At 40.9% G+C, this 15629-nt stretch overlaps 1 protein-coding gene across 3 annotated transcripts in view; it reads left to right on the plus strand.

The window, feature by feature from the left end:
* Window positions 1-2137: 2137 nt before the first annotated feature.
* The window catches only part of LOC111142001 (glutaminase), an 83778-nt gene continuing 70286 nt past the window's right edge, over window positions 2138-15629 (plus strand). Inside the window, exon 1 of one of the 3 annotated variants that reach the window (XM_022494925.1) lies at window positions 2138-2737. In XM_022494925.1, coding sequence (XP_022350633.1) covers window positions 2337-2737 — 401 coding nt within the window. In that variant the 5' untranslated portion in view covers window positions 2138-2336. The remainder of the gene's footprint in view (window positions 2738-15629) is intronic. The other 2 variants (XM_022494935.1, XM_022494931.1) reach the window with 2 other exon arrangements.

The raw sequence follows: 15629 nt of genomic DNA on the forward strand, positions 1-15629 counted from the left end.
AATCCAGCCCCCTGTTAATCTGGAGATCCATTTTCTCTTTTGTAGATATGTTGGTGGACTAGCGTATGTGTATAAAATGTTTTTACAGGGATAGATTTTGTTTTATATGTTGATGTAATTTATTAGGCAAATAATCTAATGGAAATAGTAATTAACTCCAATTCATGGTTACCCAGCTGTCTTTGATTAAAAAACATTATAAGATAAAGGAATCAAATGAGAGTATGAATGAGTCACATTTTAATTTTATTTATTGTAGTTTTAATTTGCTGTCTATAACTTTCTCATGGTTTTCGCAAAGCGTTTAATTTAATCAGACTCTTAAGTTCTTCTAAATGTTAGGAGTAACGTGTCCATTTTTATCAGCTCATCCCTGAAAGTAGAAACTCTAGACAGCAATCCATTATTAGGTCTGTTTTCCACATTTGTTAAGTATACTATAAAGTATTTAAACCTTTAAACATTGGAATTTTCATAGGAAAATTAGAGAAACTGAGAGAAAAACCAGGAGGAAAATAAGAATTGGATTTGTCAATAGCTTGGATATGGGAGACAGTCAAAACTGATAATCAGTCATACGTAAGAGGTCATACAATATTCAGGTTTATGCCATTGGTAAGTCAGACTGGAAAGGTTAGGCAGGGCTGGTATTTGCTACCTTTCCTCCCAAAGTTGACGTTCCTTTTCCTGAATGTATTATTATTATTTTGACTCTTCAAATTTTAGTGACGGGTAACCTTAAGCAGTAATAAAAGCCCTATATATAATTTGCCAGTGTTTTAACTTTTTTTTAAGGTACTTAAGTGATTGACACATGATAGCTTTTTCTAGGTTCTTCCGGTTAAAGAGCAGCCAGAAAAAATTTAAATATGGCAAGACTCCGACATGTCAAAGGTCACATAACCTTTAGGTACAGCAGATTTTCTATTAATCTAGTGCTACATTTTAAGATTAAGTAGATGACTCAACCTGGTGATCCGTTAATGATGTCCCTGACAAACACCACCCTTCCTGTGTCTTAAAGATCACCCCATTGACCTTCGTGGGTCTACGCATTGCCAGGGCATAAGTGGGCTCAAGAGGAAAACCCGGAGTTTACCCCATCCTTGGCTCTTTCCCCACAGGTCCAAAAGGATAAACGGGTGGAGGGATACGAAGCCGAAGCGATTAAGGGACCCGTATTCGGAGGCTCCTATTTTAAAATGATGCAGCCGCTTTTAAAATAGAAGAGTATCCACAATTTTGCTTTCCAGCAAACTAATGTTCGGGGAATCCCTGCTGTCCAGAAACATTTGGGGGATACCAGCGTACATTAAAAAAAATAACTGTTTCAAAGGAAAGCAGTCGTGCTCTGGAATCCCTCCCCCTCCCCGCCCGGGCGCCAGCCCTCCCAGCGGCTAAGTCGCATAGCTGAAAGGCTTTTGCTCATTTTTTCCAAAACACTTCGCATCTGGGTAGTGGCCAACCATGGAAAGTTTCAAGTAAATGTAACATTTGGGAGGGAGACGATGTTCGTCTGGGGCTGCCTTCCCTGGACCGCGGCCACCGGAGGTGTCGCCTCACGCCCTCTCCGGACCGCCGGGCCAACGCAAGCCTGGACCAGCCCAGCTCTGGCGGCCCAGATGCCCCCTGCGGCCCACCAGGCCGGCTGCCGGCCCCTTGGCTTGCCCGTCGGTCTCCACCGCGGGTTCGAAGCCCCCGAGTCCGGGAGCCAATCCGCCTCGTAAACGCCGAGACCCCTGGGTCCCCGGGTCCTCAGGTCCCCACGAGCGCAGCCTCGCGGCGGGAAAGCGCGAGGAAGGGACCGAGCTGGAGCCCCAACGGGCTCCCACGCCTCGCACGTCAGTCCGGTTACCCTCCCCAGCCACCCCCTCCGCCGGAGCCCGAGCCCCAGCCCCAGCCCCAGCCCCAGCCCGAGCCCCAGTCCCCGCCCCCGCCCCCGCCCCGACTCAGCGCGCACCCGGCGCCGAGAGAAATTTGACTGCTCCAGTCACCAATCAGGAGAGAGGTCGAGGGAACGAGCCAATCGCAGCGGGGAGAGGGGAAGGACGCCAGTGTCCTCCCGCCCCCACGAGGGTGAGCGCGGAATGTCTCCGGCCCTCCCCTGCGCCTCAGTCTCAGTGCGGAGCTCTCGGCCGTGTGAGGAGGAGCAGCAGCCCGCAGCCGCGGAGGAGCCGCAGAAGCTGCGAGAGCGGGAACCGAAACCACACCCACGTCGCCGCTCCTGTCCTCTGTCGCCCTCTCGGCGTCCCACCCGAGGCCGCGTTCCGGAGGACAGCGGCCGCTCACTCCCCGAGCATCCTCCCCGCCGAGCGGGTGCTGACAGAGCAGGCGGCATGATGCGCCTGCGGGGCTCGGCGGTGCTGCGCGACCTGCTCCTGCGGCCTCCCGCCGCCTCCTGCGCGGCTCTGAGGCGGGCGCAGCCCCTCGCCACACAGTGCCGGCGTCCCCGAGGCGGGGAACAGGGGACCGCCGGCCCAGCGGCCGCCGCGCGTCTCCACCCGTGGTGGGGCGGGGGCGGCCGGCCGGCGGGGCCCCTCGCGCGGGGACTGTCTAGCTCCCCTTCGGAGATCCTGCAGGAGCTGGGCAAGGGGGGCCCGCAGCCGCCGCAGCAGCAGCAGCAGCCCGGGGCGGCCCCGCCCGCGGCCCCGTCGGCTCCCGGCCCCAAGGACGGCCCCGGGGAGACGGACGCGTTCGGCAACAGTGAGGGCAAGGAGCTGGTGGCCTCGGGCGAAAAGTGAGTGTCTCCGCCGGGCGGAGGCGGCCTCCCCCTGCGGGGGGCCCGGGAGGGGCCTGCGGTGGGGCGGGATGGGAGCGGAGGTTCGAGAAAGAGAAAGAAAGAGATGCCGGCGGCCTGCGCAGGCTGCGCCATGTGATTAGGTCCGGCCCCGCCCGCGCCTTCCCTGCCGTCGCCCCTCCGCGAGGCCCCCACTTCCCTTCCCCGCCCCCGGCGCGGGCCGCCCGGGAGGAGCAGCGCGGGGGCCGCGGTGGGGGGGGGGGGGGCTGGGCCCCCCCCCCCCCCCCCCCCCCCCCCCCCCGTCCTCCCCGCCCGGGAACCGCGGCCGCCTGTGCGCGCCGCGTGCGCCGCGCGCCGGCCCCCGGCTGCAGCACCTGGCGCCGGCCCAGCTCTCGTGGGTGATGCCGCACGAACCGCTCCGCCGGATGACATTCGGGAGTCGGTGTGGAGCCCGCCCGGTGCCTTCCCGGCTCCTGACTCGTCGCTCCCCGGCTCGGGTTTCTCCCCTGAGCCGCCCCCGTTCGCTCGCTGCCACGGTCTCCTTAGGAGCCTCGCGTGGCAGAACGTTCGTAACCTTTCTGGAGTGGCGCCTCCCGGCGCGCTGCGCAGCCATCTGGGGCGCCGGAAATCGTGTTTTCGCAGCGAGATTAGGAGGAGAGTCATGTGGCCGAGATGGGGCGCGCCGGAGGAGACTACCTGTTTGTCCTGGGACCAGCCTTGGCCTGTCCGATGCCTCTCAGGAGTGGGTGAATTTTAAAAAATAAAAACCAGAATAGCCAAGATGAAGCGTGACTTGGTAAAACACTGGAAAATCCGAGCCGTGTAGCCTTCGTGGCTTAGCGATAGAAGGTTGTCATCTGTGCCGCACAGCAGTTCCGACCCAAAACGCAGTGGGTTTTTCCTACACAATATGGGAAGCAGTTTTCTTGGATAGTTTGTGTGACATAAATGGACCCAGACTTTGTTTTCCATGTGAGTGAAAATATATCTGTAGGCTTTCTTTATACTTCACTGTTTTGGGGACGCTGTCCTGACACTAGGCGACCTCTTTTGCCTCCCTGTGACTTAACGTTCCACGTTGTCTCCAGCCTCAGATCACCTTAAGTCAAACTGAAAGTGCCGTTTGATTTTTGTATTTTCAGTCTCAGGCCGGCCTAATGTTTCCTGTAATTGAAGTTGGCACCTTCCTAAAACATTCCAAGCTAAAGTTTTCCCAGACTGAAAAATGTCACTTAAAAAAACAAAACAAAAAACACACATTTCGTGATGGGGAACATTTGTTGTATTCTGTGACAATGATTTTGTGCGGCAAAGTAGCCTTAGGACCATAGGCAGGTCATTTAACATCTTAGATGATTTAAATCCCTTCAAGGTCCAGAAAGCTAGACTTGTGTTAAATTTTGACCTCTCATGTTTTTTAGGGAATAGAATGTGTGCTTAATCTCATGTGGAACTCTCTTGTACCTTATCATCTGGTTTACGAGACTTGGAACTCGCTTAAATACCTGAGCCTGGAGTTACGGAATTGCAAAATGCAATTGCCAGCATTTAAAAGTTGTTCTTAAGGCTGTAGAATGGGAGCAGCTTTCTGTTGAAAATGTCTTCCAGTCTGTGTCTCCTCAGTGGCTTTAGTGTCCCTCTTTTTTTCCCTTTTTGTCAGTTAGGAAATTGAGCTCCTTTTGTGATTCACATGTTTCCCAGAAGTTTCTAGCTTCATTGTCTTCTGAATAAGAGATGAACTCTTAGCAATAACTTTCAAACACTTTGGCTAATACTTATTGACAATGATGCATAAAAATTGTCATGTACTATATCCTAACCACCAAAGAAAACCGATCTAGAGAGGGAATCCTTTAAGAATATTTGCTCAGATGCCCCGGGAGTTTGAATAACCAATAAGGTAATCTTGTTTACCTTAGTATAAAGGAGTTCATTTTTCTGCCACCAAAGTTTGGAGTAATAGCTAGACTGGCTCAGGAACAATCTAAGTATATGATAATCCTGAGAGCTTTCAGTCAAGGATTTAGAGAGTGAACCCCAGCTGCCTCCAATCCACATATAAAGTTGAAGAGCACTGGTCTCAAGATTGCCAAAAATTTTTTAAATCTTATGAAAGATTCGATTTCCTGAATGCTGTGGTTTCCAAATGTAGCTTTCCTCCTTCGACTCCTTCGATTTTGCCTTTGTGTGATAAACATTTCTCTCATTCTGGAGGTAAGCCTCCCGTTCATCCTGTTATCCTTTCTAATGCTCAGCTTCCAAAGCACAGTTCATCCCTCAGTCAGCCAGCCATCTGGAATGCCAGCACTCAGGACTCTGCCAGGTTTTATGGGGGATTATTAAAAGAAAGAGCCATGTGAAAATTAAATGAGTTGACGTTTTGTAAAAGGCTTAGGACAATATTTGATATGTGTTAAATACTACATAAATCTTTATTAAACAAGAAATTGCTTCATTTATTGTAAAACATGACAAGGACATTGACCTTTGAATTTTAGGCTCACATATGAGAAATTTCTTTTTTTTTTTTTTAATTTCCAGAAAAAATTTCTCTTGAGAAATTATTGTACTAACCTAAAACTACTTGATTTGCACTGTTTATCTTTTTAGCTTGAATACTCAGTAAGCTCAGAGTGAATTGAATAACCATACAACTTTCATTAATTAATACGGCTGAGCTATTTCTTGTTCCTACTTTACTTGGTCTTACTATATTTTATTAACTTTACCGTATTAGTTTCTGGAAAGAGGTGGGATATAAGCACATTAACCTACTTACATTTTTTTTCCGTAGTCAGATTCTTTGAACCAGTGTCATCCTAGGCTACGCCATCTCCTTAAACCAGCTTCAGTCTGGTTTAGATTCCTGATGCAGCTTAAGATTTTACTTCTATCTTAGGTATCTTAGAGAAAATCTAATGATCTTCGCTCAGTTTTGACTGGAGTACGCCTGATTTTTGTTGCTATCATTTCATCATTTTGAAAACCACTTGGCTTGGCTATCTTCATTTTTTAAATTGTTCTCTTTGCTTTCCTGGCTCTTTTTTGGATTTGCTCACTGAGTAAACCCTGAGGCTAAAGCTTTTGCTTCTTTCCCACTTGTCTGTCTTCTCAACATGTGCCTTCTCTCAGCTTTGACTCTCATGGTAATATTTCTTCTCTTATCCAAACTCTTTTCTTACATTTATCTCCACATGTTTGATGACCCACATTTAAATTCTGTGCCCCCATATTCATTCTTCTGTCCCATTTCAATCTATTTTGCATACTGTTCTGAGATTAATTATAGAGTTTTGATTTCAAACTACCACTCTTCTTCCAGAATACCAATAGACTGGAGTGAGCATTATATCAAAATCGCAAACCGTGCTGTAGCATTCAGTAGTCTTGATCAACCTTAATGCCAAATGCTTGCCCATCATGGACATTTTATCATACTGTTCCCCATTAAGCATGCCATGCTTCATTTCTGTAAAGCTCAGAAGTGGGTATCCTATCTTAGTAAAGAGTAAAGAGTGACAAAGGGCTAGCAGGGTGGGAATGAGGGACATTTTTGTTACCTTCCGTTTGGACATTTTATTGTTTAATTAGAAAGGAAAAAGATATAACAAAAGGACCAGGCTGGGAAAATATCAGCACATGTATGTTCTTTAGTAAGCAGGTAATTCATTCAGGGTACAATACTGACGATACAGGAAACAGTATTCCATCAAAACGATGAGATCATTTTTACCCTATCGGATGGGCAGATGTTAAGTTAAATCAAGTGATGCAGATGGTGAGGGAGTAGGAACTCTTACATTGCTAGTGGAAGTGTAAATTAGTTCAGCTATTTGGAGGGTGGCTTGGTAGTATCTGTCAAAAACCGCACATTCCCATGATGCAGTGAGTGATGGAATGTTTGCTCATCTGCACGAAGTCATGGCCTTTAAAAATGTATCTTAAATATGCAGAGTTAAAAATATATTAAGGGGCACTTGGGTGACTTGGTTGTCTGTCTTCGGCTCAGGTCATGATCTTGGGATCAAGGCTCCCACGGCCTCTCTTCCCCACAGCACCCTAGCTTCAGATTGTGTGACTTATTTTGGTAGTTAATATTGATTAAATGGAAAGTGAGGGTCAAAGAATCATTGAATCATATGCTATAAGAATTAAATCTCAGAGTAAGATTAAATGCCTAGGCATTTCAGCAAACATTGAATTGGGTCTATACACGGTACTGATAATGAAGTTGAGACAGTATTTGGCAGATACAGATCGTTTCAAAGTGAAAGAACCTCTCTGAAATAGGTGACAAATTCTGTCATCCTTTAATAATGTGTTTGCTTTTCATTTGTAAAAGTGAACATATGTATAATTCATTAAAATTGAGATTGAAATATATTTAATTGGGAGCTTTCAGTGAACCCCTCTGATTTTATTTGTGGTTTCCTCTATTAAAAAATTTTTTTAAATTAGTTATCAGTGAGTTTTAGTTTACTTTTAATGGCCAGTTGTAACATACATCATAACATTATTTGCTGTCTAATGTTTATATTAAACTACATACATCTCTTTAGTCATGAATGTATCTGTGGTGATCTGTAATTAACAAACTACATGCTGCTTATTAATTTTTAGATGAAGTTCACTGAAAGAGCGTGAATTAGATCTTGAACTTTAGTGTCTTTGAATTTTAGCTTCTTTTCAGGCTTTACTGTTTACAAAGAAGTCTGCCTACTCAAAATCAACTAACTCAGGAAATGACTACCAAATTGAATTCAGGTTTTTTTTGAGGCAGTAGGTAGGGAAAAGTAACGGGTGGGAGGGGCACTATTTTTATCTGAAAAAGCTAAATGTCATTTTGAAGAGAACTTTGTTGAATACATTTGTGGGTTTGAGTTTCAAAAAATTATTTGAAATAAGTAAAAAGATATACTACTTCCTTGTGATTATGAAGTGAAGAAAAATTATAGCTATAGAAACTGAAAGTCTGATTGTAGGTTTTGCATTCTTTGAGGAGCTTGGTCTTTAAATCCTGTATAAATCAAGGAGTTGCCTGTTGGCCTTTTCACCTTTTAAGTCATTTGCTAGTAAGAGGAATGCTTAAGAAAGCTGAGTGAACAGATATATTTGTAAAAATAGTTATTAATTGTTGATATCTCTAAGTGAGTTAAATAGCTTTTAGGTAGACACTAAGATTTTATCCTTAGATCTGCTCAGGTATAAAACTGCTTTGGTTATGAGACAGTGTGCATGCAACTAATTATTATACTTGGTAATTTTTCTGGCCACCTACAATGTGGTATGAGTATGTTAATGTGTTGTCTTGGTTTCCTTTGGGAAGTATTCTCTGGTTGGTATGTAACATTGCTTACTGAGTTCTAAAGAAATATTTGTAGTGAAAGCAATAATTTAACATGGAACTATTGATATTACATAATGGACAGTAAGTTGATAACTTTCAGGATTTGCATATATATTTTTGCCTCCTAATTTCCATTACAGACTTCTAAAGATTTTTTAAGATTTATTTATTTTAGAGGGGAGGGGCAGAAGGAGGGGAAGATAGTCTCAAGCAGATTCTGCGCGGAGTGCAGATTCCAACGTGGCTCCTCATGGGGCTCCATCTAATGACCCTGACATCAGGACCTGAGCAGAAACTAAGAGCTGAAACACTGAAAAGTGTGCACACAGGTGCCCCTAAAAAAGATCTTATTTATTTGAGAGAGAGAGAGAGAGCACGCACATAAGCTGGGGTGGAGCAGAGGGAGAGGGAGAAGCAGGCACCCCGCTGAGCAGAGAGCCTGATGCTGGGCTTGATCCCAGGACCCTGGGATCATGACCTGAGCCAAAGGCAGATACTTAAGCAACTGAGCCACCCATGTGCCCCTAAAAAAGATTTTTAAATTGTTACTTTCATGAGGGTATTCTGAGCGACATGGGCACTTAAGATTCTTGGTGGGAGTTCTTAGGAATGCAGACTTTTTAAGAACAGTTTTTAAACTGTATGAAACTTTAAATATATTCATACATTTTTAGGCACCTAGGCTGAGTTGTAGAAAGATTTATTCACTAATACTTCTGGCACAGTATTATGCATACTAGAGAAGAATGGAGAAAAACTTAGGTTTAACATTAGTGGAATGATTAAGTAAATGATGCTACATCCATATGAAAGTTTCTTACTCAGTCATTTAAGATGTATACACGTACTTTTGGGGGTATAAGACAATGGTAAGCCTGAAGTTAGAATACAAAATTTACTGTGCAGTATGCTCTTTAAGTGATCCTTAAGCTTAAAAAAAAAAAAAAAAAAGCTTAGAAAACTTGTATCTGAGGAAAATAAACTGAAATGATATCAGCAGTTATAGTTTGTGAAAATGGACATTGTTTTTCCTGCCTCTCTAGAGTTACTAAGATTTCTCATTATGAGTACAGTTGACCCTTGAATAATGTAGAGGTTAGGTGCCAGCCTCCCCTCACAGTCAAAAATCTCCTGACTTCCCCAAAAATGTAACTACTAACAGCCTACTGTTGACTGGAAGCCTTACTAGTAACATGAACAGTCAATTAATGCATATTTTATTATGTTTTATGTATTATGTGCTATATTCTTATAATAAAGTAAGCAAGAGAAAAGAATGTTGTTAAAATCATAAGGAAAAGAAAATGCATTTGCAGTAAAAATGCATTTGGAAAAATCTACATATAAGTGGACCCCCATAGTTCAAACCCATGTTGTTCAAAGGTCAACTGCATATATAACTTCTATAATTAGAAGAACCACATCTGTTAAATTTTAAAATTGCAAATCTCTACTTTGCTTAGTCTGCTAACCTAATATCCTGTTTCTGGTACATATAACAGGAAGTACCTACATTACATTAAAAAGTTAAAAAAGAAAAAAAAAGTTAAAAAAGATTGTGAGTCTTTGTACAGCTTTGTACAGCTCTCATCAGAATTATCCACTTGTGTTCACTATTTGCAAATATCAAGCTTTTTTATTCCTAAACTACTCTCGGTATAGGTCTCCTTAGAAAATGTTGCATATTTTTTGCTACAGTAAAAGTTATAACGAATAAAGTTTAACATTTCTTGTTCCAACTTAGAGTTTACCATAAGGGAGCATTGCTATAGTGATCCTCTCAGGCACGTGTTGGCAAACTTTTTCTCAGAAGGGCCAAGTAGTATGTACTTTTGGCTTTGCATGCTCTCTGGTCTATGTTAATACTATTCAAATTAGCAGTTATTAGCAAAGCTGTCATGGACAACAGGTAAATGAATAGGCATGTCTGTCTTGCAATAAAACTTTATGTACAAAAACGGGGGGCTGCTATAGTTTGCTGTTGGTGGCCCCAACATTAAACTGTATTTAGTTGTGTAACGTATATTCTCATATTCTGACTAGTTGTACTTTGAAAGATTTGTTCCTTTGTGGATTTTTGTATCCTCAGTTGCTATATCTTGTTCCTATTCTTCATGTCTCCACTTTGCCTATTTTCTTACTCTCACCTTCCATGCCTAATTTGCTTTAACTTTAAAAAAATTTTCCAGTAAAATACCCATAACGTAAAAATCTTTTATCTTAACCATTTTTAAGTTTACAGTTCAGTGACATAAGTGCTCTCTCTTTTTAAAAAGCATTCAAATAATTAGACTTTTTATATAAAATGTGTGAATATAGATCCTGTGTGTGTGTGTGTATGTATCTTCTGAGTGAGTAAAGTTTATAGACTTTAGTGTAGGAATTTAGGAGGACATCTATTTTAGCAGCTCAAAAACTGAGAATTAGAATTGGAAGTGACTTTAAAAACATTTAATTCCACCTCATTTTACATATTTTCTAAGTTGGCCACATAAAATGGCCTAACTAAATGACTAAAGTTCCTGCAATATTAGGATTTACTTTGTTTTTTTCATCTGCTAGTAGATTAATAAAATACTGTACTGAATTGATTACTTTTTTAGGTACAGGATTGGAAGAGACCTTAAAAACCCATATCCTGGGGCACCTGGATGTCTCAGTCATTTAAGCATCTGCCTTTGGCTAACTGGGGTCATAATCCCAGGGTTCTGGGATCCCTATTAAGTGGGGAGCCTTTTTCTCCCTCTCCTTGTCCTTCCTTCCCCCCCAAATGAATAAATAAAAAATAAAATCTTAAAAAAAAAAAAAGAAAACAAACCCAGCTGATGTTTTTTCCTCTTCTTTTATACTCTCTGAAAATTGTTACTTATCTCTGCCTGAATACTTCCTTGACTGAAGTTAATTAATTCCCTTAGAATATTGCACCTTCCATTTCAGAGCTGGTTTTTTTTTTTTTTTTTTGTATCTCTGAAGTCTGCCTTACATTAACTTCTATTTACATGTTTTAATTATTTCAAAGACATCGTTTCTAGAATGGTATTAAAGTGCTTGCAATAACAGTTCACATAATATCTATTTTTTTACATATCTGTATTTTTACAACTGGAGTGATTTATTAAAGGATACTTGACTGAGGGAATAGGTGGTTGGAAGGAATAACAGAGTGGAATATCAGGGACTTGACCTTCCCAGGTCCTTGTCCTCCTCTCAGAGACCAGCAGACTGCCACCCGGGTTAGACTTCTAAAGTTGTACATGTGGACAAATTGCCATCAACTGTATGGAGAGCCTGGCCACTTCTCACATAAAGATTTATGGCTTTGGTGCTTCTCGCTCTGGCATTCTCTTGGTAATTTTCAGTAAAGTCCAATCAGAACAGCAGCCCTAATTTAATACGGTCTGATCCTCGCTTTGTATAGGATACAGTTTTAACAAGGTTGAACAACAGTTTAGTTATCTAACATACGTAATTCCCGTTAACATTTTGGTTAGAAATTCTTCAGTATGTAAGGAGTCTTTTATTTTTCATTGTTCTGAGTGAGCTCCAGGTGTTCCTTCTAAAATGGAGGGCTAATAACTGAACGTAGTTGGTGTGGTATACCAGGAAGTGTCCAGGACTAGAAACCAAAGACCAGCTTTCCACGACTAATTCTGGTCCAGCCACTTAAGAACTGTGTGACATTAGACATGGTGCTGGGCTCTGACATCAGAGTCCTTATCTGTAAACCTTACTTTAGCACATAGGGTTTTAAGATAGTAGGAGATCGTTTCTTAACAGTAAAGCCTTAAAATATGTAAGATTTTGTTTTTAAATTCCACCAATAATTAGCCTTGTGGCAAAATGATTTGGAGAATAAGCAGAATTTGTCACTTGTCAGACTGTCAGACTTATGATATGTGGTCAGCCCCTCATCAGTTCAAGTTTTAACCCCATAGTTTTATTTAGTAAATTAATTTTTATTGAAGTATAATTGACATACCATATTGTATGGGTTCCATGTGTACAACATAGGGATTCCACATATTCATGAATTGGGAATTGATCACAGTAAGTCTAGTTACCATCTGTCACCATACAAAGTGGATACAATATTATTGATGGTGTTCCCCATGCTGTAAGTTACATCCTCATAGCTTATTTATTTTATAACTGAAAGTTTGTACCTCTTGATCCCTTTCACCCATTTTGGCCCCCACTTCCAACCCCTCTCCCCTCTGGGAACCATTACTGTTCTCCATGTCTGTGAGTCTCAACTGGTTTAATCTAATTTGCTGGTGTTGATGGACAACTATTACTATCAATCAGATTACTTGAAATTCAGAATGATAGACTGATTTAAAAACATCTCCATTTTCTTTTTAAAGATCATTGTTTTAAGATGATGACATAAGTAAAAATACCAAAGCATTCTTTTGTGTTCTCTTAGTGGATCTTTTTTTTCTTTTTTAAAGATTTTATTTGTTTGACAGAGAGTGTCAGACAGCAAGAGAGGGACTGACTATAAGCAGGGGGAGTGAGTGAGGGAGAAGGAGACCTCCTGCTGAGTAGGGAGCACGATGTGGGGTGATGTGGGGCTTTATCCCAGGACCCTGGGATCATGACCCCAGCCGAAGGCAGATGCCTAACGACTGAGCCACGCAGGTGCCCTGGAATTTTATTTATTTTTTTTTTTAAATCTAGTTGGGGGGAAAAGTTTCTAATTATCTGATAGGTTTACCATACTAAACAATGCATTTGAGGTACATGGAGCTAACCTCCACACACACACACACACCAAAAAAAAAAAAAAGAAGGTAATACACCAGTCTTGAAGGTTTATAGTTTAGAGAAGTCAGATAACATGAAATGTTATTTAACAAAATAGGACAATATAGTTGATTTCAGTTTTTCTTCTTCTCATTTTGCTGTCCTTAGTAAAGGCTTGCTTTCATTTTCCTCCTTTCATTTGATACTAGTTTTTTAATTAATAAAATTTTGAACTGATGACGGAGAGTTTACAGGATTGTTCCTAATTACAACTTATATTTACTTGATTTTCCCCACCCATCAAGGCAAAATTGAATGCTTACTTTGTACTTGCCAATACGTTTCTTACACTTCTGTCCTAGTACTTGCCCCATTGCTGTCATCTTCTTTATCCTAGAGAGCATCTTTACTTTATTCATCTTTATATCCCCAACGCTTAGCATACAATAGGCTGTATTAGAGAAGTACAAAGCTTAGTGATGCGGCCCAGTGCATGCTAAAAAGAGTATAGAATATCTGGTTGGGGAAAGCCCTCTCAAATGATTGAAATGATCATTGATGCCTTAAAGGATTAGGAAAAGGAAGGTTATAAACAGAAGGCTTATATAGATAAAAAAATTAAAGGCACAGTAGCAGGATTTATTTGCAGGTTGGTGAGTCTAATTAATTAAAATGATAAGTTTAGGAATAGATAGTACAAAGCCAAATATGGAGAACTGAATACCAGACTGAGGAGCTTAAATTGTCCTTTGGTATTGGGTAACTGATTTGATTGATCAATAAACAAAGATAGTACCTCTTTTCATGTTGCAGAAATTCGCCCTGAATTTAAACTCCATATTACATTCTGGGGAGGTAGTCTCATTTATTATTTATATAGATCTCTCTCAACCCTGAAAATTAAGTATTTTCACAGCTCATAAGGAGAAATGGGCACTTTCATATATCTTAGGCTTTCACTGGTGTTCCTTGTAAACACCTAGTGAATGTTTACCTTCATTGCTTTGGTGGTTCTGTTTTCTTCGCTGGAAATCGCTTTCTGTTGCCATGTTTTCAACTCCTACCATCTTTCAAGTCCAGCTGAAATTCTGTGTCTTCTAAAAATGCTTTACGTTATTAGTCCACAGTGAAGTAATTTTTCAGAGTGGATCCCATAGTCTTATTATAATTCCTCATTATGTGAATCTTCTATTTTCAATTTAGACTGTAAGCAACAACTAACATATGCTGTACATGTCATAGATGCCAGTTAAATACATGGTATTTTTCTTTTTCATCTTCTTAAATAATGATTTTTATGTACTAGGCAAGTATTTTGTAAGGGTATAAAGTAGTGGAAGGAATGGGTAGATAGATGAAGGCACAAAATGAGAGTGAAAGGATCTTAAGGGCAGAAATTAGGAAGTAAGCGGAAATAAAAGGGAAAGAATAAAAAGGTATGGAACAGTATTTTTCTTTGGATTTACTGATCTTCTCTGTATATCTTATTTTAGTTGCTGAGTGTCATAACCATTTTATATTTTTCCATAGGAAATCTGGATGGCTCACTCAGGTTCATCACTAGTGGCTAATGTGGTGATTTGAAAGTCTCCTATAATCTGTTTTTTTGCCATTAAAACTTGAGTATGCCTGAAGGATTTTCTAGTTACTATATGCTTAAAACTATAGTTTATAGCTTTTGAATTTTTTTTTTAAGATTTTATTTATTTATTTGATAGAGACACAGCGAGAGAGGGAACAGAGCAGGGGAGCAGCAGGCTTCCCGCCAAGCAGGGAGCCCAATGTGGGGCTCCATCCCAGGACCCCGGGATCATGACCTGAGCCAAAGGCAGACGCTTAACGACTGAGCCACTCAGGCGCCCCTTAGCTTTTGAATTTTAATAGCAAAACACATTACTGTGAAATGTTGCCACAAAGTCGTATTAATTAAATTTGGAGAGAGAAAAGGGGGTAACATCAAGAAAGATCTTTGGAGTAATTTCTTCCTCTTTTGAAGTTTGGGGGAGAATCTTGTCATTTATTTGTTTACCAGAGAGTTGATGCTAACTCATTCTCAAATCAGAGTGTGAACTTTTAAATGCTGAGATAGGTATCAATTTTGACCTATTTATTTTGTAAGCACATTTTTTAGAGATGACTTAAATCTCTTTTTTATGGATAAAAATTAGTCTCATCCAAAAGCAAGTAAATATTTACCTTTTTTTGCTAGCTGTGGCAATAATATGGTCATTTAAATTTTTTTGTGCTCTGTACCATAAGCTAAAGAAGTGTATATTTTATGTCATTTGCTTAGCTTTTAGGCAAAGCAAATACCATTTACTGGTGTAAATATATAGAAAGCTTATTCTGCAGTTTTTTAAAGTGACAAACTATCACTATCTGAAGTTTATTTGACAAACCATTTTCTGTACAAAATTGATCTGTTATTTTCCACTGCTGTTTTGATGGCTAGCTCAATTTTTCTTTAAATAATTAAGTCATCAGTATTGTTGAATGCTGTTAATGGTTTTGGATCAGGGTAAGTCCTAGAAAAATTCTACTTTGTGAAATTAATAGCTAGTAAGTTTGAGAGACAGTATACTGTAGTAATGAATAATTTGGGCTCTGGATTTGGAGAAATGGGTTCTAAATCCATTTTTGCTACTCTGCAGTCTTGGGAAGCTTCTTGACCTATCTGAACTCCTGTTTCATTACATACATAGAAGTTTATAATTCCAGGATACGCCATTAAATTATGGTAATACTCTTTATTTTTTAAAACTTTGGCATGAAATTGATACATTTTAAGGTTGATTTTAA

Source organism: Enhydra lutris, unplaced genomic scaffold (genome assembly GCF_002288905.1).
Source record: "Enhydra lutris kenyoni isolate GAN:26980312 unplaced genomic scaffold, ASM228890v2 scaffoldscaffold1, whole genome shotgun sequence".
Classification (NCBI taxonomy): domain Eukaryota; kingdom Metazoa; phylum Chordata; class Mammalia; order Carnivora; family Mustelidae; genus Enhydra; species Enhydra lutris.